Raw genomic sequence first — 23,511 nt, 5'->3', positions numbered from 1 at the left:
AATATAAAATACAAAAAGTTTTTGATTCAAAAATTAATCTAGAAATAATTTTCCGTTGAAAACTACAAAGTAAGATTTCTCCAACAGGATAAAATATAATAAATCTAAATTGCTCATTTTGGAAATTAAAACAAAGAAAAGGTTGTTGCCGGCATTGAAAATCGAAATTTGTTTTCTATCTTTCCGGTCACAGTTGTAGCTAAATGAAAGGGAGCGATTTTATTTAAGATATTATTCTTGGAGCAATTGTTTTTGTCATAAGTTAAACTTACAACAATTTAGTTTTAAACACCGAAAATTTTGATTTTAATTCACATTCACATTCGTTGAGTATTAGTTTTATTAATACTTTTTGCCATACAGCTAATTTCCTAATGCATGTAGGGTGAAACTTTGGTTGGCTTCCTTAATTAATATTTACTCAAGCTCTGTTTTTAAGATTGACATCTTTATATATAGGTATGTAAACCTGTATACATGCTATTTAATTGAATTGGACGTTATCAAAATATAATTATACAAAATATACAAACAAAGAAAGCAGGCAAACCAAAGTGTTGATCTACATACATTAGAAAATTAGCTGTAAGCTTCAGTGAGATTAGACAATATGTTTATCATTTCTCCTTAAGACAATTTGAAATGAAACAAATGACAAACAAAAATGACCCTTTGTTATCATTTTATTTTTACTATAAGATTTTGTCAAATAAACAGTATAAATAAATTTTAACTTCATTGCAAGATCGGACATTATTTTACGAGAATCATCCAGACATCAGTTACATGCACATGTTGCCAGTATGTCAAAACTTTTAGGAATATTTGATTATGGGCCTAACCTTGTGAATACTCATTTTTTTTAATTTTTGAAAAATTGACACTAAAATTAGAAGGATCATTGCATAAGGAACATGTTTACTAAGTTTTAAGTTGATAGGACTTCAACTTCGTTAAAAACTACCTTGACCAAAAACTGTAACCAAAAACTTTAACCTGAAGCGGCACAGACGGACGGACGAACGAACGGACGCACAGACCAGAAAACATAATGCCCATAAATCGGGCAAAAAAAACCTTTCACCTTACCTGTACACAATCGGCGCAAACGAAAGACAAAACCTACGCAAGTGAAGAAGAAAAAAAAAATGAAATGCAGATCGACGCAAATATAAGACAAAATCTACGCATGTGAAAGAATAAAAAAAAAGGAATGCAGAACGGCGCAAATGCAAAAAGTCGAGATCAAAATTTATATTTTATTATTTTTATTAGAACGAAGGTTAAATATAGTGTAGTATCTTATGTGTCCATTTGTGTTAAATCTCCACAGGAAGTAGCGCGACGCATAATAGTTCCTCTTTTCTTGGGAGACGTAGCGTACCTACGTAGCGTACACCATGTTGGAATCCGTGAAAAACGCGAAATAGGACGTTATAATTTGACGTTTTTTCATTGCTAGAAACAACGTCATAGAGCTTTTATGTCACTACCAAGTTGCGTTAGCTGATGCGCATAAACAATAGGCTGTTTGGTCTTTAAGTGGTTCTAGTGCAGTCTGTTGCTTTATATCCGATTTGTTGGTCTTTTATTGTTATTATTTTGTACATTCACCAGACTGTTCATTTTCTCGTTTCAATTGTTTTACTTTTGTCATGGTGGGGTCTTTTATAGCCTTCTATACGGTATTTTTTGCTCATTTATAAAGGCCGTACGGTGACCTATAAGTGTTAATTTCTACGTCATGTGCTATCTAGTGAGATCTAGTGAAGAGATGTTTCATTGACAATTATACCAATTCTTTTTATTTTTATATGGAAGTTTATGGGTCACAACTATAATCGAGATAGTTAATTGGAATGTTTAATAAAAATAAAATAAAATAAAATGAAGAAATTTTGTTCAGACGAAGCATGTTAGACGCAGATATGTCAAGAAAAATGAATAAACAAACGACTGTGCCATGAAGTATTGCGGAGTACATGTGCATGTATTTGAATAATTATAAATAAGATTTTGTTTGGACGCATATTAGAGATTTTCAGCACCATGTATAAGCGAATAGAAAGCGTGATAGCCATAGCAAAGAATTCCGCTCAAGCCTAATAGTAGGGTCCAATTTGAACTTTCGGTGAGGTCTGAGCTGCTACTCTATGTGTGAAAAAAGGGACGAACGATACCAGAGGGACTGTCAAACGCATAGATCGAAAATAAGCTGACAACGCCATGGTTAAAAAAAAAGACAAAAGAAAAATAATAGTGCACAAGACACAAACACAGAAAACTAAAGACTAAGCAACACGAACCCCACCAAAAACTGGGGATGATATCAGATACTCCCGAAGGGTAAACAGACCCTGCTCCTCATTTCGAATCTCTGTGTAATTAAGATAGATCCTTGATTTATGTTTTAAATTGTCAAGTGCGTGAAATGATTTTGGTTCGAGGAGTGGGATACTGTAACCGTCAATTTAACATCAACATAATAATTTCAGTTAAAACTGAACTTTGAAGAAAACAGAGGTCAGCATGTGACATTTAACAATGAACATAAGAACCTTAATTGAAATCAATTCAATTTTTACGAAAAAGTATAGGAAAATAGGAAAAGATGATCTGAATGGTAAAATTTTCCAAAAAAACCAAAATAAATTTAAGTACGTCACACAGTCTAATACCCGCAACTGTACATAAGTGTCATACATACAGCAACGGTATATATAACAGTCATGTGAGAAACACTACATAATAAGTACATTCAAAAATCCATGTAAAACATGCACATAAAGACAACACTTAGTTCATAAATATCACAATTTAATCATACATGAATTTCAATATAATTTGATTACAAATGATAATCACATAGAAAACAACATCACATCACTAAATATGAAATAAGAATGGTAAAAGTTTCAAAAACAACAAAATAATATGGCTATATATATTTTTCACAGGTAATTGGAAACAATATTTGTCTAGTTCCCCAGAGAATCTCTCTTTATATTATCAGTGACCGCTGTGGGTAGTACACTAGTTAACGAATCATCATCAGAACACACAATGCTAAAGCAAGCGTAACCATGGCAACCTTTTAAAACTTTCACATATTGTTTTCGTTTTTAGCCATAAATAATAAATATATAAAACAATATTTACAGATTTTGATATATAATGTCTAGTTTATCATTATGTTATGGTTATAAGTAGTATGACATAGTAAGTTCACTAACACGTATAAAACACACCTAAACACAACAATTGTTGACCAACATATCTTACATATGACCACAGCAAACGTTGACCAACATATCTTATTCCTGACCACAACAATTGTTGACCAACAAACACAACAAACGATGACCAACATGTCTTAAGTTAAATCCGACTACAACATACGTTGACCAACATAACTTAAAGAGCAACAATTTCTATATTCAAGAACATGGGTACTCTAGAAATCCGTAAATAATATAGGTCAAATTATCCATCCCGTTTTTCTTATTTTGATTAATAATAGAATATAAAACTAACCACGCGTTTTTTTTTTCTTTCCGGCTTACAATAATTGTGTCAAAAGGATCCTAACACAGAAATGATGCCGGCTCTACTCGAAAAGTACAATGGAGAAACTTTGTATACGACTACGTACATGTCATTATTGGACAATAGTACATGTTATATAGCATCAACACTATAAATCGTTCAACGCTATAAATCGTTATACATTTTTTGTGAAGACCTATATGTTGCTGACTACATATCAAACCATCTACATAATATTTATGTAAATCTTGGATACTGATTTAGCTTCGTTTCCAATATACATAAACAATCGGAAGAACATGTTCATATTCTGTTATATATGAGCTATATTATCATTCGTTGCTATGGAAGCAGCCGATATTTATCAAACGTATTATTCCTTACTAACTTTTTTGTTTCATAAGAAAATCCATTCTATCTATTTCGTTCCCAGCAGGCCCACAATGTTCACTGACTTTTTGTATGCGGCGTTGCATTTGTCACGTGGTTGGTGTTTAGTTCTGGTTCCTGGTCTACCAGATCTTGCTCTTTCTCAAGACCGCACAGTTCTAAGCTGAGATCCCATAACTTACGGCACTGCTCCTTGTCGCGAAGACTCTCCGGGAATGAACTGGCGTCGCATTGAGAAAACAGTTTACCTGAAAACTTCTTTAGTCCATTAGAGACAGCACAATAAACAATTGTCTGACAGCCATCGTCGGGAGATTTGAACAAAATCCTAGATGCCACCCGAAGGATTTGTCCAAAGATTCCTGGCCAGCTCCTTAAGAGATCTGTACAAACAGCACCTGCAAATAATGAGTTATATTCTTAATTTATTTAAATTAACTTAAATATTCATTTTGTATGTTTTTACAAATGTATCATCAAATTCCTGACCTCAACGAGGAGTGAAGGAACAATTTATACGCTGAGGGTAAAAATGATTGTATATGGGATTCAAGCTTCATACAAATTGTGCTTTTGTCAACGCTTTTACACCTGATAAATTAAAAGAAAATCATTAAATTCTGAAGATATAGTGCTGTACGTATTGCAAGATCGCATCAAGTGAACTTTTAAATCCGGAGTTGTTTCCCTTTAGATTTTTAATCGTGTTGGTAGATACAAAAAATATGCCAAACTTATCTGCCAGTATATGAAAATTGTTTATCTCTCCGATACACAAATTAATCATTATTCAATTTTGGTTACTTGTCTGTTGAAACAAGACATAAAGAAATCTAAGTTTTACAAAGTTACTACGATTAACCGTTCGGAAACATGCTGATATTAACACATGTAACAGAAAATTAACATTGAACAAGCATGACTTTCAAATCAAAACAAGTAGACTCATACATATGTCATACACAGTATGAAATTGTACCTACAAGGTAAAATGGTTGGAACTTATACATTTTAAAAATATTTACTGTTCTTAAATGTGAGATATAATTTAAGCACATAGAGTATAAGCAATTTTAATGAAACATTTAAATCCTACACAGTACATCCTCTGATGATTAATCTGGAGTACTTTAACTCAAGTTTAAAACGTTTTAATTGGGATCCGCACTACCTACAAATTATGCTTTGGTCAACGCTTTAACACCCCAAAACATTTAAGGAAAGAGGCATTACATTCTTAAAAGATATAGTACTGCAAGATCACATTGAGCGAACTTTAAAATCTTGAGTTTCGTCTTAAACAGTTGTTTTGGTCCAATGTTGTGTTTTTATTTTACCTTTGAGTCCTCTTGTTGGCCAAAAAAAAAACACCAAAAAATCACAAAACATATTTCGGAAAAATGATTCTCAAAATTTAGCCACGTTTACGTACATGCATACATTTGAACGTTCGTCGCAGAAAGGAGATCAACTAAGATATGACCCAATTTTGACTTTCGGAAAAGCTCTGATTAATTGCTCAGCTTTGGCTATAAGGTTGCCGTGGTTCGTGTTGCTTAGTCTTTTTATTTTGTATGTTGTGTCTACAAGCAAGACTTTCAAATCAAAACAAGTAGACTCATACATATGTCATACACAGTATGAAATTGCACCTACAAGGTGTACTATTATTTGTCTGTTTGTCTTTTTTTTTTAAGTCATGGCGTTGTCATTTTATTTCCTTACTATAAGTTTGACTGCCTCTCTGATATATGTCGTCCTTCTATTGTGTCCCATTTCATTTTGGTAAGTTTTGGAATATATTTTTTTTTTCGTTAAATAAAGTTTTTGTATACTATTTTGTCTCGCCACGAGCATCGTTGAAATGACATTTATTGTCGAAATGCGCATCTTGTGCACACATATTTGTAGCGTTAATGTTATTATCGAATCCGTTAACAAGTCGATGACCCTCTTTTAAATCAACATGTTTACATACTGTTTATTGTGTAGTTTATTCTGATTAAATATCATCAATGAGTTTATTTTATAACTGTTCAATTATGTTTTCCATTATTTTATGGTTTTAATATCTCATTATTTTCATAAAATTCATATGGTCAGATTTTGTAATAAACCGGTCAATGAACTGTTATCTTACTAGGATAAACAACGATAACTGCAACACTTATCGTTTATATGAATGGGTTAGATGTGTATACACGTCGTATTCGATGATGTTTTATCTTTTCATATGAGTAAAAGGAGATGTTAGATAAGCGATTAGGAGACAGCAACCTACCATCACAAAAATATCAAAAGAGAAACACTGTACCTAACACTACAGGGAGATAACTCTGTAAAGTCAGCTAAACGTTTTAATTACGTTGTGGTGTAAAAGGATTATTAAGCTTCTCAATGATCAAAATTGGTGTTTGTCAAATTGCTATATATTTAATGTAATTTTTCTGACAAAACATATTTTAATATTTTTGTTAAAGGGTCAAAGTAAATACTTTGGCAAAATTTTATGAAAATTAAACGAGGAGCCAAATTAATTTTAGTGAAAGTGTTGGGTACCACTTTAACTCCAATCAGCTGTTGGAATGACAAGCGGTTTTGTTGAAGGTTATGTTAAACAAAATAATATAATTAATCAACAATAATAAAAGTGTTCGTGGTTATTTCGTGACAATCTATATATCGAAAGAGAGTTGTCTCTCAGGCCTTGTTGTCAGTTTTAGCAACCCGTCTTTGGAACTATAAATGTTGTTTTTGTCGATGAACCTCTGAGGGATTTGTTGTATAATTATGCACCTCTCAATTAGTTGTTGCCTATTGGCATCTTACAGCGTTGTTGTCTATAGACCTTGCATGTTTTATATCCTACATCAACAGAAGGGATGTTCTGTCCGAGGAGTGAAGTATAGGGTTGACCATCTTACAGCGTTGTTGTCTATAGACCTTGCGTGTTTTATATCCTACATCAACAGAAGGGATGTTCTGTCCGAGGAGTAAAGTATAGGGTTGACCATCTTACAGCGTTGTTGTCTATAGACCTTGCGTGTTTTATATCCTACATCAACAGAAGGGATGTTCTGTCCGAGGAGTGAAGTATAGGGTTGACCATCTTACAGCGTTGTTGTCTATAGACCTTGCGTGTTTTATATCCTACATCAACAGAAGGGATGTTCTGTCCGAGGAGTAAAGTATAGGGATGACCATCTTACAGCGTTGTTGTCTATAGACCTTGCATGTTTTATATCCTACATCAACAGAAGGGATTTTCTGTCGGATGAGTAAAGTATAGGGATGACCATCTTACAGCGTTGTTGTCTATGGACCTTGCATGTTTTATATCCTACATCAACAGAAGGGATGTTCTGTCCGAGGAGTAAAGTATAGGGATGACCATCTTACAGCGTTGTTGTCTATGGACCTTGCATGTTTTATATCCTACATCAACAGAAGGGATGTTCTGTCCGAGGAGTGAAGTATAGGGATGACCATCTTACAGCGTTGTTGTCTATGGACCTTGCATGTTTTATATCCTACATCAACAGAAGGGATGTTCTTTTCGATGAGTAAAGTATAGGGATGACCATCTTACAGCGTTGTTGTCTATAGACCTTGCATGTTTTATATCCTACATCAACAGAAGGGATGTTCTTTTCGATGAGTAAAGTATAGGGATGACCATCTTACAGCGTTGTTGTCTATAGACCTTGCATGTTTTATATCCTACATCAACAGAAGGGATGTTCTTTTCGATGAGTAAAGTATAGGGATGACCATCTTACAGCGTTGTTGTCTATAGACCTTGCATGTTTTATATCCTACATCAACAGAAGGGATGTTCTTTTCGATGAGTAAAGTATAGGGATGACCATCTTACAGCGTTGTTGTCTATGGACCTTGCATGTTTTATATCCTACATCAACAGAAGGGATGTTCTTTTCGATGAGTAAAGTATAGGGATGACCATCTTACAGCGTTGTTGTCTATGGACCTTGCATGTTTTATATCCTATATCAACAGAAGGGATTTTCTGTCGGAGGAGTAAAGTATAGGGATGACCATCTTACAGCGTTGTTGTCTATAGACCTTGCATGTTTTATATCCTACATCAACAGAAGGGATTTTCTGTCCGATGAGTAAAGTATAGGGATGACCATCTTACAGCGTTGTTGTCTATGGACCTTGCATGTTTTATATCCTACATCAACAGAAGGGATGTTCTTTTCGATGAGTAAAGTATAGGGATGACCATCTTACAGCGTTGTTGTCTATAGACCTTGCATGTTTTATATCCTACATCAACAGAAGGGATGTTCTTTTCGATGAGTAAAGTATAGGGATGACCATCTTACAGCGTTGTTGTCTATAGACCTTGCATGTTTTATATCCTACATCAACAGAAGGGATGTTCTTTTCGATGAGTAAAGTATAGGGATGACCATCTTACAGCGTTGTTGTCTATGGACCTTGCATGTTTTATATCCTATATCAACAGAAGGGATTTTCTGTCGGAGGAGTAAAGTATAGGGATGACCATCTTACAGCGTTGTTGTCTATAGACCTTGCATGTTTTATATCCTACATCAACAGAAGGGATTTTCTGTCCGATGAGTAAAGTATAGGGATGACCATCTTACAGCGTTGTTGTCTATGGACCTTGCATGTTTTATATCCTACATCAACAGAAGGGATGTTCTTTTCGATGAGTAAAGTATAGGGATGACCATCTTACAGCGTTGTTGTCTATAGACCTTGCATGTTTTATATCCTACATCAACAGAAGGGATGTTCTTTTCGATGAGTAAAGTATAGGGATGACCATCTTACAGCGTTGTTGTCTATGGACCTTGCATGTTTTATATCCTATATCAACAGAAGGGATTTTCTGTCGGAGGAGTAAAGTATAGGGATGACCATCTTACAGCGTTGTTGTCTATGGACCTTGCATGTTTTATATCCTACATCAACAGAAGGGATGTTCTTTTCGATGAGTAAAGTATAGGGATGACCATCTTACAGCGTTGTTGTCTATGGACCTTGCATGTTTTATATCCTATATCAACAGAAGGGATGTTCTGTCCGAGGAGTATAGTATAGGGATGACCATCTTACAGCGTTGTTGTCTATGGACCTTGCATGTTTTATATCCTACATCAACAGAAGGGATTTTCTGTCGGAGGAGTAAAGTATAGGGATGACCATCTTACAGCGTTGTTGTCTATAGACCTTGCATGTTTTATATCCTACATCAACAGAAGGGATGTTCTTTTCGATGAGTAAAGTATAGGGATGACCATCTTACAGCGTTGTTGTCTATAGACCATGCATGTTTTATATCCTACATCAACAGAAGGGATGTTCTTTTCGATGAGTAAAGTATAGGGATGACCATCTTACAGCGTTGTTGTCTATGGACCTTGCATGTTTTATATCCTATATCAACAGAAGGGATTTTCTGTCGGAGGAGTAAAGTATAGGGATGACCATCTTACAGCGTTGTTGTCTATGGACCTTGCATGTTTTATATCCTACATCAACAGAAGGGATGTTCTTTTCGATGAGTAAAGTATAGGGATGACCATCTTACAGCGTTGTTGTCTATAGACCTTGCATGTTTTATATCCTACATCAACAGAAGGGATGTTCTTTTCGATGAGTAAAGTATAGGGATGACCATCTTACAGCGTTGTTGTCTATGGACCTTGCATGTTTTATATCCTACATCAACAGAAGGGATGTTCTTTTCGATGAGTAAAGTATAGGGATGACCATCTTACAGCGTTGTTGTCTATAGACCTTGCATGTTTTATATCCTACATCAACAGAAGGGATGTTCTTTTCGATGAGTAAAGTATAGGGATGACCATCTTACAGCGTTGTTGTCTATGGACCTTGCATGTTTTATATCCTACATCAACAGAAGGGATGTTCTTTTCGATGAGTAAAGTATAGGGATGACCATCTTACAGCGTTGTTGTCTATAGACCTTGCATGTTTTATATCCTATATCAACAGAAGGGATGTTCTGTCCGAGGAGTAAAGTATAGGGATGACCATCTTACAGCGTTGTTGTCTATGGACCTTGCATGTTTTATATCCTATATCAACAGAAGGGATGTTCTGTCCGAGGAGTAAAGTATAGGGATGACCATCTTACAGCGTTTTTGTCTATGGACCTTGCATGTTTTATATCCTATATCAACATAAGGGATGTTCTGTCCGAGGAGTATAGTATAGGGATGACCATCTTACAGCGTTGTTGTCTATGGACCTTGCATGTTTTATATCCTATATCAACAGAAGGGATGTTCTGTCCAATGAGTAAAGTATAGGGTTGACCATCTTACAGCGTTGTTGTCTATAGACCTTGCGTGTTTTATATCCTACATCAACAGAAGGGATGTTCTGTCCGAGGAGTAAAGTATAGGGATGACCATCTTACAGCGTTGTTGTCTATAGACCTTGCATGTTTTATATCCTACATCAACAGAAGGGATGTTCTGTCCAATGAGTAAAGTATAGGGATGACCATCTTACAGCGTTGTTGTCTATGGACCTTGCATGTTTTATATCCTACATCAACAGAAGGGATGTTCTTTTCGATGAGTAAAGTATAGGGATGACCATCTTACAGCGTTGTTGTCTATGGACCTTGCATGTTTTATATCCTATATCAACAGAAGGGATGTTCTGTCCGAGGAGTATAGTATAGGGATGACCATCTTACAGCGTTGTTGTCTATGGACCTTGCATGTTTTATATCCTATATCAACAGAAGGGATGTTCTTTTCGATGAGTAAAGTATAGGGATGACCATCTTACAGCGTTGTTGTCTATAGACCTTGCATGTTTTATATCCTATATCAACAGAAGGGATGTTCTGTCCGAGGAGTAAAGTATAGGGATGACCATCTTACAGCGTTGTTGTCTATGGACCTTGCGTGTTTTATATCCTACATCAACAGAAGGGATGTTCTGTCCGAGGAGTGAAGTATAGGGATGACCATCTTACAGCGTTGTTGTCTATAGACCTTGCATGTTTTATATCCTATATCAACAGAAGGGATGTTCTGTCCGAGGAGTAAAGTATAGGGATGACCATCTTACAGCGTTGTTGTCTATAGACCTTGCATGTTTTATATCCTATATCAACAGAAGGGATTTCCTGTCCGAGGAGTAAAGTATAGGGATGACCATCTTACAGCGTTGTTGTCTATGGACCTTGCATGTTTTATATCCTATATCAACAGAAGGGATGTTCTGTCCGAGGAGTAAAGTATAGGGATGACCATCTTACAGCGTTGTTGTCTATAGACCTTGCATGTTTTATATCCTATATCAACAGAAGGGATGTTCTGTCCGAGGAGTAAAGTATAGGGATGACCATCTTACAGCGTTGTTGTCTATAGACCTTGCATGTTTTATATCCTACATCAACAGAAGGGATGTTCTGTCCAATGAGTAAAGTATAGGGATGACCATCTTACAGCGTTGTTGTCTATAGACCTTGCATGTTTTATATCCTACATCAACAGAAGGGATGTTCTTTTCGATGAGTAAAGTATAGGGATGACCATCTTACAGCGTTGTTGTCTATGGACCTTGCATGTTTTTTTATCCTATATCAACAGAAGGGATGTTCTTTTCGATGAGTAAAGTATAGGGATGACCATCTTACAGCGTTGTTGTCTATCGACCTTGCATGTTTTATATCCTACATCAACAGAAGGGATGTTCTGTCCGAGGAGTGAAGTATAGGGATGACCATCTTACAGCGTTGTTGTCTATGGACCTTGCATGTTTTATATCCTACATCAACAGAAGGGATTTTCTGTCGGATGAGTAAAGTATAGGGATGACCATCTTACAGCGTTGTTGTCTATAGACCTTGCATGTTTTATATCCTACATCAACAGAAGGGATGTTCTTTTCGATGAGTAAAGTATAGGGATGACCATCTTACAGCGTTGTTGTCTATAGACCTTGCATGTTTTATATCCTACATCAACAGAAGGGATGTTCTTTTCGATGAGTAAAGTATAGGGATGACCATCTTACAGCGTTGTTGTCTATGGACCTTGCATGTTTTATATCCTACATCAACAGAAGGGATGTTCTTTTCGATGAGTAAAGTATAGGGATGACCATCTTACAGCGTTGTTGTCTATGGACCTTGCATGTTTTATATCCTACATCAACAGAAGGGATGTTCTTTTCGATGAGTAAAGTATAGGGATGACCATCTTACAGCGTTGTTGTCTATAGACCTTGCATGTTTTATATCCTACATCAACAGAAGGGATGTTCTTTTCGATGAGTAAAGTATAGGGATGACCATCTTACAGCGTTGTTGTCTATGGACCTTGCATGTTTTATATCCTACATCAACAGAAGGGATGTTCTTTTCGATGAGTAAAGTATAGGGATGACCATCTTACAGCGTTGTTGTCTATGGACCTTGCGTGTTTTATATCCTACATCAACAGAAGGGATGTTCTGTCCGAGGAGTGAAGTATAGGGTTGACCATCTTACAGCGTTGTTGTCTATAGACCTTGCATGTTTTATATCCTACATCAACAGAAGGGATGTTCTTTTCGATGAGTAAAGTATAGGGATGACCATCTTACAGCGTTGTTGTCTATGGACCTTGCATGTTTTATATCCTACATCAACAGAAGGGATGTTCTTTTCGATGAGTAAAGTATAGGGATGACCATCTTACAGCGTTGTTGTCTATGGACCTTGCGTGTTTTATATCCTACATCAACAGAAGGGATGTTCTGTCCGAGGAGTGAAGTATAGGGTTGACCATCTTACAGCGTTGTTGTCTATAGACCATGCATGTTTTATATCCTACATCAACAGAAGGGATGTTCTTTTCGATGAGTAAAGTATAGGGATGACCATCTTACAGCGTTGTTGTCTATGGACCTTGCATGTTTTATATCCTACATCAACAGAAGGGATGTTCTTTTCGATGAGTAAAGTATAGGGATGACCATCTTACAGCGTTGTTGTCTATGGACCTTGCATGTTTTATATCCTACATCAACAGAAGGGATGTTCTTTTCGATGAGTAAAGTATAGGGATGACCATCTTACAGCGTTGTTGTCTATGGACCTTGCATGTTTTATATCCTATATCAACATAAGGGATGTTCTGTCCGAGGAGTAAAGTATAGGGATGACCCTCTTATTATTAGTCTATTTATCGTTTATGTGAATGCTGTAAAATGTGTGTTAACTTATTGAAGATAAATACCATTTTGTTCTTGTTTGTCCATCTTATAGATCTGTACGAACACAATTTTTACCAAAGTACTATTGTCATTGGCCTAATAATATCAAACTATTAAATTTACTACAAGCTTCTAGTAAGTCTCTCACGATCAAATTATGTAATTATGTAAAAGCTGCATGGAATATTCGATCTTATATAGTCTCATAACTTAATTTATATGTCATTGTATTATACTATTGTTCTCTGTTGTCTATTCATGTTTTATATTATGTAATATATGTTGTTAATTTTGCCATAGCATGTCAATGCTTTGCAATAAAGATTCATTCATTCATTCATTCATTCATATTAGTCAGTCAACACTTTGAGGAGAAAAAGAAAAAGCAAAAGAGGACCAGCAGGCAAAGAAAACAAAGAAAAAGTAAAAGAGAAAAATCTGATAATGGAACATGTTTAGCAAAATAAGAAGAAACATACCTGGATGAACTGCATAAGACACCACAGTATCGTCAAACCATCGTCTGTGAGCCTCTATTGTGAACATTCCGAGTGAAGCTTTACTCCTGGCGTAAGCTCCGTAGATATCGTAATTACGTAACGGCAGGTCATCGAAATCAAGTTTGCCCTTCTTAATAGCATCTGAGGCTATGTTTATTATCCGACTTGGGCCACATTTCTTGAGTCTTTCTTGGAGTAAGTAAGTGAGATAGAAATGTCCCAGATAATTGACCCCAAATGTCCGTTCGTAGCCATCGTCTGTAGTTGCTCGAGGTCCCATATAGGCTAAAATATAAAAAAAAGAGACCATTTAATGTAACTTGTAAGTAACTTTTTTTCCTCAAACACGGCGATTTTTGTTTCCATTGTTGGAGGAGGGTTAATCCCCGAAGGTTACATTCTACAAGTTATATGCACCAGGATAATGCTGTACGTTAGGGCGAAGCGAGTAATATATTGATATGTATATTATGTACACATGGTCCATATGGTACAAATAACGATGAATAGTAGAATTTTATAAAAATAAAAGGAAGACATGCCGGTCTTGTCCTCAAGTTTAATTGATACAAATCCGCTATATCACTTGATGTAAGAGGGACAGTAAGAGGGGATTTCATCCCAAATTCCCGAAAAATAAAAGTATTTTTTCCCGGATTCCGAAAAAATATAATGATTTATTCCCAAGTCCCGATATGATTTGTTTTACACGTAGAACAATATCTACTAACCTTTTCGCGCTATATACCTTAGATCGCACCCGTTTTTTTTAAATGTTTCTCGATGTTTTGTTGTCTTGTTCGTGTTTTCGTCGTTTATTGGTGTTTTTTTCATGGACTAATGAGTTATCAATTTTACCTTGGTACCTTCCGTCTATTCAATAGTCTTAGTATTTTTACTTTTTTCGGATTTGATTTCATATAAAAAGTAATTGAATATAGCCATTCTATTCTTCTAGCATACTAATATGAGTCGACAAAAATTACTACCACGTCAAATATCCCAAGTTAAGTATCTTTTACCTGCATTGTTAATCAGTACATGTAAAGCGGACTCCTTTGATAGAAAATCTTGGACGAATTCTCGGATAGAGCGTTGATTCCCGAGATCTAAATGTGAACAGTAGACAAACGGGTTTCCGGTTTTGATTTTGATTGATCTCGCGACTGCTTCACCTTTGATGTCATTCCTACATGCAATAATGACTTTAGCATTTCTCTTGGCAAGTTCGTATGCTGTGGCCTTTCCCAATCCAGTATTTCCGCCTAAAATATAATAAATATAGAAACCTAAATATGTAGTATTATTTCAAACAAATACCTATATATTGTTTCATCACTCATAATAAGATAAAGTGATACATATATAAAATACTGCTCTAATTAAAGTAATCTGTCTAAAAGAAAATAAGTGACAATAAGAAAAACGTAAAATTACGATGAATAAAAACTATGAAACAGGAATCCCAGAAAAGCCGGAATGTTCTAAGGTATCAGAAAAGCCGAGATGTACTCGTGGCATTAGAAAAGCCAGGGTGTACTTAGTGTAACAGATAAACCGGAGTATCCTCAAGGTAGCACAGAAATGGCAGTGTACTCAGGGTATAAGCGAAACAGGAGTGTACTCGGGGTATTAGAAAAGCAAGAGTGTACTCAGGGTATTCGGAAAGCCGGAGTGTATTCAGGGTATAAGAAAAGCCAGGGGTTGTTCTCGTGGTATCATAACAGCCATTGTGAACTCGGTATCAGAAAAGCCGGAGTGTACTTATGGTAAAAGAAAAGCTGGAATGTACTCAGAGTATCAGAAAAACAGGACTGACTTAGGGTATCAAAAAAACAATTGTGTACTCAAGGTATCAACAAAAGCTGGACTGTACTCAAGGAACCCGGAGTGTACTCAGAGTATCAGAAAATCAAGGGTGTTACCATGGTCTCAGAAAAGCCGGAATGTACTCGTGGTATAAGAAAATTCATTCAGAGTGTACTCAGGATGTCAGAAAAACTGGGGTATACTGAGGGTATCAGAAAAGCCGGAGTGTACTCAGGATATTAGGAAAGTCGTTGTTTTCTCAGTGTATAAGAAACCCAGTGGTGTACCAAGGTAAAAGAAACACTGGAGTGTACTCAGTGTACCAGAAAATCCAATGGTGTACTCATGGTATCAAAAAAGCCGGCGTGTATTCATAGTATCAGAAAAAACGGCTTAGTCGGAGTATTCTCAGCGTATCAAAAAAAGCGTAGTTTACTCAGGGTATCAGATAAACTTGAGTGTACTCATGGTATTTGGAAAGCTGGATTGTACTCAGGGTATCAGAAAAGCCAGTGGTGTTCTCATGGTATCTGAAAAGCCAGGATGTACTCATGGTATTAGAAAAGCCGGAGTGTATTCATGGTATCAGAAAAACCGCGGTGTACTGAGGGTATCAGAAAGCTAAACAGTCTTTATTCCGCTGGAGGCACCCATCGTTCGCAGCTGCTCGTGCAAGTTTAACTTCTGTTATTAGTCGAATTAGGAAGTTTTACAGTAATCTATATCATCAAATATTTACGTTGTCATCATAAACGATTAAGATATAAAAATGTAGTTTAGTGGTGAATTTACTAAAAGTCAATAACCTACAGGAATGAAATAGCTTTTCAGTGCCATGTAGTGATGTCTAGAAAACAAAGAGGTTGCTTATATATGTTTTAGCGTGACACTAAAGTATAGATATAAGTATACGTATCCTCCTCCATACAATATAGTTATCTCAAAGAAGTTGTTACAGTTATAAGTGAGCAGACAGCGCTCAATTTAAAGAAGCAACAAATATACCGCACAGATCTTTGTAATCATTATAAGCAAAGAAGCAACAAATATACCCCACATATCTTTGTATTCATAATAAGCAAAGAAGCAACAAATATACCCCACATATATTTGTATTCAATTTATAAGCAAAGAAGCAACAAATAATAATTTTCTAGTTTGAACGTTTCCTTGTAATTAATGTTTGACAATGTGTTGATTTAGTGTACATCTTTTAATGACATAGTGTATAATTATTATTACATAGTGTACATCTTAATGACATAGTGTATATTTTAATGACATATTGTACAAGCACTGTCTATTGTTTAAGACCTGTGTTGACCTTTACATATCACTTTGTTTTCCTTTTGTCATTGGGTTGCTGTACTCAGCAATTACGCATGTCTGACGTCTCGCTTTACAATTTGCCATATCTAAATGAGGAACAGGTCGGAGTTGGTAATAAACAGAAATCATTTTACAAATATACTGTTGTATAACATTGCCGGGGAAAATTTGAAGTTCTGTGCTCTACTGCATGATTAGAAGATATTCTTGATCAGATGGATTAAAACTAGATTTAAAAAAAAAATATATGCTTAAAACACTTTTACTACTTTGTTGAAAAGTTATGAGGATCATTGTAGGAAATTATTGCGAATCTACAGTGTAAACAACCATGTCAATAGCTCAAAAATGCACTATGGCCATATATTCTGAAGGTAAACCAGGTATAGCTTTAATTCAAGTTAAATTCAGTCAATGGAATATTTATTTACTGAATCTCCCCCTTTCAATAACATTTTTGTTTTACCATGTTTCAAGAGCACCTGCCATTATATAACTCGCACTATTTGCAACCTTCACTGTCAGACAATGCAATTTTATAATTGATAATGCAGAAAATATTTTCTTATCTTTGCTCTGATAAACTATATTGAAAATATCGGTAAACGGTGTTTACAGAAAATTATACAACAGTTGTTTATAATAAATATTTATATTTCTTTCAGGTTAATTAATATCGCTAATCAGAATGCCAAAGATTTGGATCGCACAGCTGTATGGAAAATTGTTGTATAGGCTGTTATGTTTTATGTTTTATCTTCATTTCTTACTATTTTTACATTGAAAACATGAAACAGATATTTATTTTGGAAACAATAAGGCACACCCGTACAAGCGTTCATCTTGTTAATAACCGATATATTTCACGTGAAAAGTTTGTTTTCAGATTAATATCACTATTTTGGAAGTTTGTTTGTTTGTTTGTTTTGTTTGTCTGACGATCGTTACATGTAATCAGAACAACATAATAATTTCGTAATTTCAATTTGAAGAGTCCTATAATAGACAACGAGAAACATGCTTTCTCTAAACATGTTGGGCGATGATATGTATATCAAATTAGTTTTTACTAGAATTTACAACATTCAAGAATCAAACTATTCATTTTTGTAATTAAATTAGTATGTAAAAGTGTTGACCGAAGCACATTTAGCAGACTGTCAACGCTCTTTCAACTACAAAAAAAAGTCAGACTCACAAATAAACTGACAAGGCGAATAATGAAAAAGACTAAAACACAAACAATAGAATACAAACCACAACAGCAACAAAATAAAGACTGAGCAACACAAGCCACACAATAAACCGGGATGATCTTGGGTTAGGAGATCCTGCTCCAAATGTGACACTCGTCATGTTGCTCATTTAAGTTCAAACCCGGTGTAAATCAATTAAGGATGTTAAAAAATAACAAGCTTTTTAAAAGACTGTTATGAATTGATAGTATATAAATAAAGAAACTAAAAAAGTAGAAAAAAATGGAGATTCCGTGTGCTCGTTTTCGAGATATAAGCCATTGAAAATTTGGAGGGAAATAATTCTCTCTAGAATTTTCATATATTCAACATTGGCACCTTATCTGTTTCAAAAACTATGAAAAAATAACAAGAATTCTATGAAATTTTGAAACATGGCTCTTCAAACTATATGTAATAAAATTATGAAAAGAAAAGTAGGGGTTAGTGGGCAATTGTTTTTAATGACAATACATGGATAAAACCAGAGGATTCCGAAAATCTGGCAAAACATAAAAAAATGGAGGAGCAAACATCCTCAAGTAAAATTTTCATAGAGATGATTTCAACTTCCCTACTTGGAACTCTGGATTAAATAGATTCATTGTGAGCAGCATAAACCGAATGCCCCTTATCAAAAAAGGCGGATCCATGATAAAATTGTGGTTGATTATTTAGGGAATCACCAACGCATGACTCGAGCGGGCACCCAATAAGGGCAGTCAGTGTCCCTCCCCCTTATGAAAATTTCTGGATGCTCCCTGGGCAAACTCAAGCTTTCGTTTGTTTTCCTGTGCGTTGCTGTAACGCTGGACATCACTGAGAGAACTTAATTGCAGCTGTATTTTAGATTTTATTAGGAAAGAAGTATAATAATTATTATACACTATATATACATTGTCTGAAAATTCGTACGAACCTTTAAAAGCATGAAGAAAAGCTAGGCTCACCGAGAAGATTTATCTGATGGAATAAAGGGTAATAAATGTTGTTTCAACGGGAACAGATATAGTAGTGTTTGAATTGTTCCAAATGATTTTCTTTCTGAAGAACAAATATACATTCAAAGATGTACATGAACCCTCACAAATTAACAAACATATCAACAGTTTGATTTTCGTTACAGCTAATTTCCTAATTTATGCAGGGTAAGACTTTGGTAAGCTTGCTTGGTTTGTTTGTATATTGACAATTGTTATAAGAATAACTTCAATCAAATTTAAATATAATATATACTTGTTTAATAATACCTGTCTATATTGTTTGCAGATGTCAATCTTAATGACAATGCTTAAGCTAACGTTTAAACAAACAAAGCAAGCAAGCGGCGCCAGCCAAAGTTTTACTCTGCTTGCATTAGGAAATTAGCTGTAATAATACACGAACTGACAATTACAATGTTACAACCTGTTAAATTGGAAGAAGCGTATGATAAGATGAAGATGGGCATCGAGAGAGATGTTTATTTACACCACGATGTGATTTATGAGGACACGTGGAATAGCCATCAATCGGTCAGAAAGTAGCCATTAATTTTCATGCTTAATTTGTTGTACTTACTGAAGAGAAATGAAAATTGTTGATATCTGTGCCGATAAATCAAAGGGGAAGTAATTATACCTATTTCTTCCTGTGTATATTCCATGTTTTTCTTCCATTAGATTTAAGGGGTATATTTCTTTACAAGAGTTTGATAAAACTTCTAAAACAGTAATAACTAAGTAGAAACATTTAAAACTAAGCAGTGCCGTGCAACGTAAATGATATACGTGAGGGTTTGGATGGGGTTAAAACAAAACAGAATGCTTGCAAAAAAGGAATAGAGAAAAACAGCATATAGAATTAAAAAAAATTTATCCCCCCAAAAAAAACCCACAAAAAACAAACAAAAAAAAAAAAAAAAAAAACCCAAAAAAACCCAAAAAAACCCCAACCAAACAATAAGAATAATCAATCACTCTTATAACACATCAGTCAACACATTTTATGCAATCCTTAACATAATCCATGTGTCAACTGATGAAGAGGGGACAATATAAAAGTACCTGCTGACATTGTCTGATGATCAAGATCATAACGAAAGCAATAATTTGTTTACGGTTGAAACCATACTTACTTAAAGTTATTCCAAAGCCACTATTATACATTGAAAAGATATATCGAACTACATTATTTGAAATGAACACACACATGCATACGCGTACATCTTGGTATTTTTTCTATGTTGCGAATATTGCGTTTTAACTTTTAAGCGTGTTATTACACTGATTATATTTTATTCTTGTATAAACATAAGAGGTTCCTGATTCGATTCCCGTCTGGGATGAAAATTTCAGGAACTGAATTTTCGGCTCTCCGTTGACACCATTTGCGAGTATGGTCTCGAGGAAACGATGATAGTCCGTCAAAAGGAGACGATAAATGGCTGACCCGTGTTAAGAGAGAGCCATATCTCTTGCACGTTAAAGACACCCTAATGCCGCTACAAGGCAGAACTCGCACCCGCAAAGTGGAAAGAGATTAATATAAGTTGCAAAACTTGTTTCCCAATCCACTATAAATAAATATTTTTAAACTAAACATAAGAGGAATTGGTATAATTGCCAGTGAGACAATTATCCATCAGAATCCAAATGATAGAGAAGGTTAGCAAATATAGGTCACCGTACGGTCTTCAACAATGAGCAAAACCTATATCGCATAGCGAGCTATAAAAGGTCTCGAAATGAAACCATTTAAAAGAGAAAACTTAAGGAGTAATTTTGGGAAAACAAAACAGCAAAAGAAAAACCAAATATGATTGCAACAACAAACAAAAACAACTGAATGACAGGGTACGACTTTGGGCAGTCACATGCAGTATGTATAGGTAAAATCTGTTGATGTTTCATTTTCATTACATTTTAAATGCAAATGTAATTAAAAAAAATTACACACAGCAAAATCATTGTCTACTTCGATGTAATTTATCTATTAGTCCGCAAAAGATAAAAACAACAGGTTTACAAGAATCTTATTGATTGGTTTTTTTTTATTAATGAATTTGGTATTTGATTCAGTCATAATTTTCTTATGTCATTACTAATTAGACCATAAATGTATGAATAAAACAGTGAAATCCGAGTCAATAGGTTCAAGGTATAATGGTAAAAGTTTTCATTAAACATAAGCATTTTTTAAGAAAATTTTCACTAGAGATATGAAGTAGCGGTCCCTTGGACCGATATTGAAATAACGGCTCAAATAACACAAAATGAGGTGGTTGGGTGTCTTTCGCCACCTTGAATTGTAAATAACATTAAACTTAATGTCTGCATTTCCATCAAATTAGTAAAATTTGATGAGGAATGTAGAGAACTAATCTGAATTTTCATTCAAAAGAATAAATGTATAAGATTCAAACTTATAATTTTTTTTTTACAAGTGTAGATTATTTTTGCTTGATTTTTTAAATGTTTTTAAATAAGCGTTTTAATGGGAGATATAACTCCGGAATAGTGCATTTCTGAAGGACTCTACATTAAATTTTTGGTAAATAATGAATAAATTCTATCATTTCTGATTTATACCATTTTAATTATACTTTTTTTCTCTTGTGTCTTTTGGTTTCTTACTGACTCACTAACTAACTGACTTTGAGATGCTTTCTTGATTTTCTGCTATTGCTGGAAAATTTCACGTCACTTTTTATATGTTTACCCTTTCGAAGCACCTAAGATAACTCCAAATTGTTTGGTAGCGTTCTTCATGCTCATGGTTTGGTTCTCGATGTTATGTTTTTTGTACTGTTGTTTATCTTTTGGTATCTTTCTTATTTTGTGATCACGTTGATAGTTGACTTATCAGTTTAAATGTTGCTTTGGTATCTTTCGCTTCTCCTTTAGACCAGATTTTCTCACTATATAATATAGGAATACATGGACATCTTCGTGAAATATAGGTTGTTTAATAGAATAAGACTTGACATATATCCTTCTTAATTTCCCTCCCCTTGAATCGGGGTATAATTTAATGTAAGCAAAACGTATATTCCTCAGTTTTAGCGGTATCCATCTTAAGATACAGGTAACCAGCATATAGTACGAACATAACCAGAATATAGTACGAACATCTGCTCCCTCCGGCAGTGATTTGGCCTGGGTACCGTTGTTAAAAAAATGCTTAAAGATTGCTTAACAAAGCATTTTTGACACATTTTGCAAAAAATTGACTGCATGAATGAGAAGGGCAATGTGACTTATAGTTCTTAATTATTTTTGTGAAATGGTCTCTGGAAGAGAATTCAGCATATCAACCCATCCCCTGGCGTTGGTTCGCACTAGGAACGATGGTTTACGACACCGATGTAATTTTTTGCAAACGTTTTTTTTTTTAAATGCTGTTAGGCAGCAACCATTTGATTTTCTGGGGGGGGGGGGGGGGCTATGGTTTTTTTCTGGACAAATTTTTTTCTTCGCCTATGGCGAAAAACAATCTATTTTTTTTTCGCGACAAGCGAAAACAATTTTTTTCTTTCTATTTTAGCATTACATATAGTGGCAGCTGAGGGTGAAACAAACAATTTTTTTTTTCTCCAAAAACTGGAAACAAACTTTTTTTTCCGAAAATCAAATGGTTGCTGCCTTATACATACCATTTAAGAATATAAAGCTGCATGGCAATATATAAAAAAAATCTGGTCACCTGTTTTGTGTTACAATAAAAATCTAGACAATAACTAACCTGTAATAACAACTGTTTTCCCTTCCATGCCATTTTTACTGGAACATTTAACCGTCCACCTAATGTATCTCCGTAGAAAGAACAGAGCTAACAAAATTATGGATATGATAACCGGAACTAGAAACGTAGGAGATCGGAATACGTCTTTCACGTTGCTCCCGATTTGTCTCCAGGTTGTACCGTTCACACTCCCGCCTTTCTTCATTCTCGATAGATATTTTATTGAAAAAAGATTAAGTAGATCTATTTATAAGTTTTTTTTATGTTGGCTAAGATTGCGTACCTTATCTATTTCACGTGCTGCCACTGTTTACTATCTAGCTGAATTATTTTGGCATGAAATGCTAGAAATTGCGTCAAATAAAAACATTTTTTTTAATGAAAAACTCATTATTTATACGTTATTGTTTATGTATAAAACAGACGGGAAAATAGTATTGATAGTATCATTGAATTTTGCAATGATTCAGAAGTTTTTATATTCAAATTAAGCGATATATGTAAAGGTACTTTTATTATTACAAATATTAAAGATTCCTGTATAAAAAAATAACACGCACAACCCTTTAAACATCTAAAAAGCAAATACAAATGATCGCGAAAACTATTTTTTTTAAAGTTATAAAACAAAGAAAAATTTAAAAAAAATAAAAAATGCAAAATGCAAAATGCAAATTTGATTTACACTTATGTTTCAAGAACTTATACTTTTGTAGAAGTTATAAAACAAAACAAAAATACAA

The 23,511-nt window shown here is 34.7% G+C and overlaps 1 protein-coding gene across 1 annotated transcript; it reads right to left on the bottom strand.

Annotated features, from left to right (window-relative positions):
• Positions 1–2,800: 2,800 nt before the first annotated feature.
• On the bottom strand, positions 2,801–23,004 carry LOC143076359 (retinol dehydrogenase 12-like). The gene is made up of 4 exons (XM_076252089.1): positions 22,769–23,004; positions 14,696–14,938; positions 13,653–13,958; positions 2,801–4,334 (listed from the first exon to the last, which is right to left on the bottom strand). Exons 1-4 carry the CDS (start codon positions 22,971–22,973, stop codon positions 3,994–3,996), a joined length of 1,095 nt encoding a protein of 364 aa, XP_076108204.1. The 5' UTR covers positions 22,974–23,004; the 3' UTR covers positions 2,801–3,993.
• Between the last annotated feature and the right edge of the window lie 507 nt (positions 23,005–23,511).

The sequence above is a fragment of the Mytilus galloprovincialis genome, chromosome 5 (genome assembly GCF_965363235.1).
Source record: "Mytilus galloprovincialis chromosome 5, xbMytGall1.hap1.1, whole genome shotgun sequence".
Classification (NCBI taxonomy): domain Eukaryota; kingdom Metazoa; phylum Mollusca; class Bivalvia; order Mytilida; family Mytilidae; genus Mytilus; species Mytilus galloprovincialis.
Note: the sequence above shows the minus strand (reverse complement) of the source record. Positions and strands in the feature narration are given on the sequence as shown.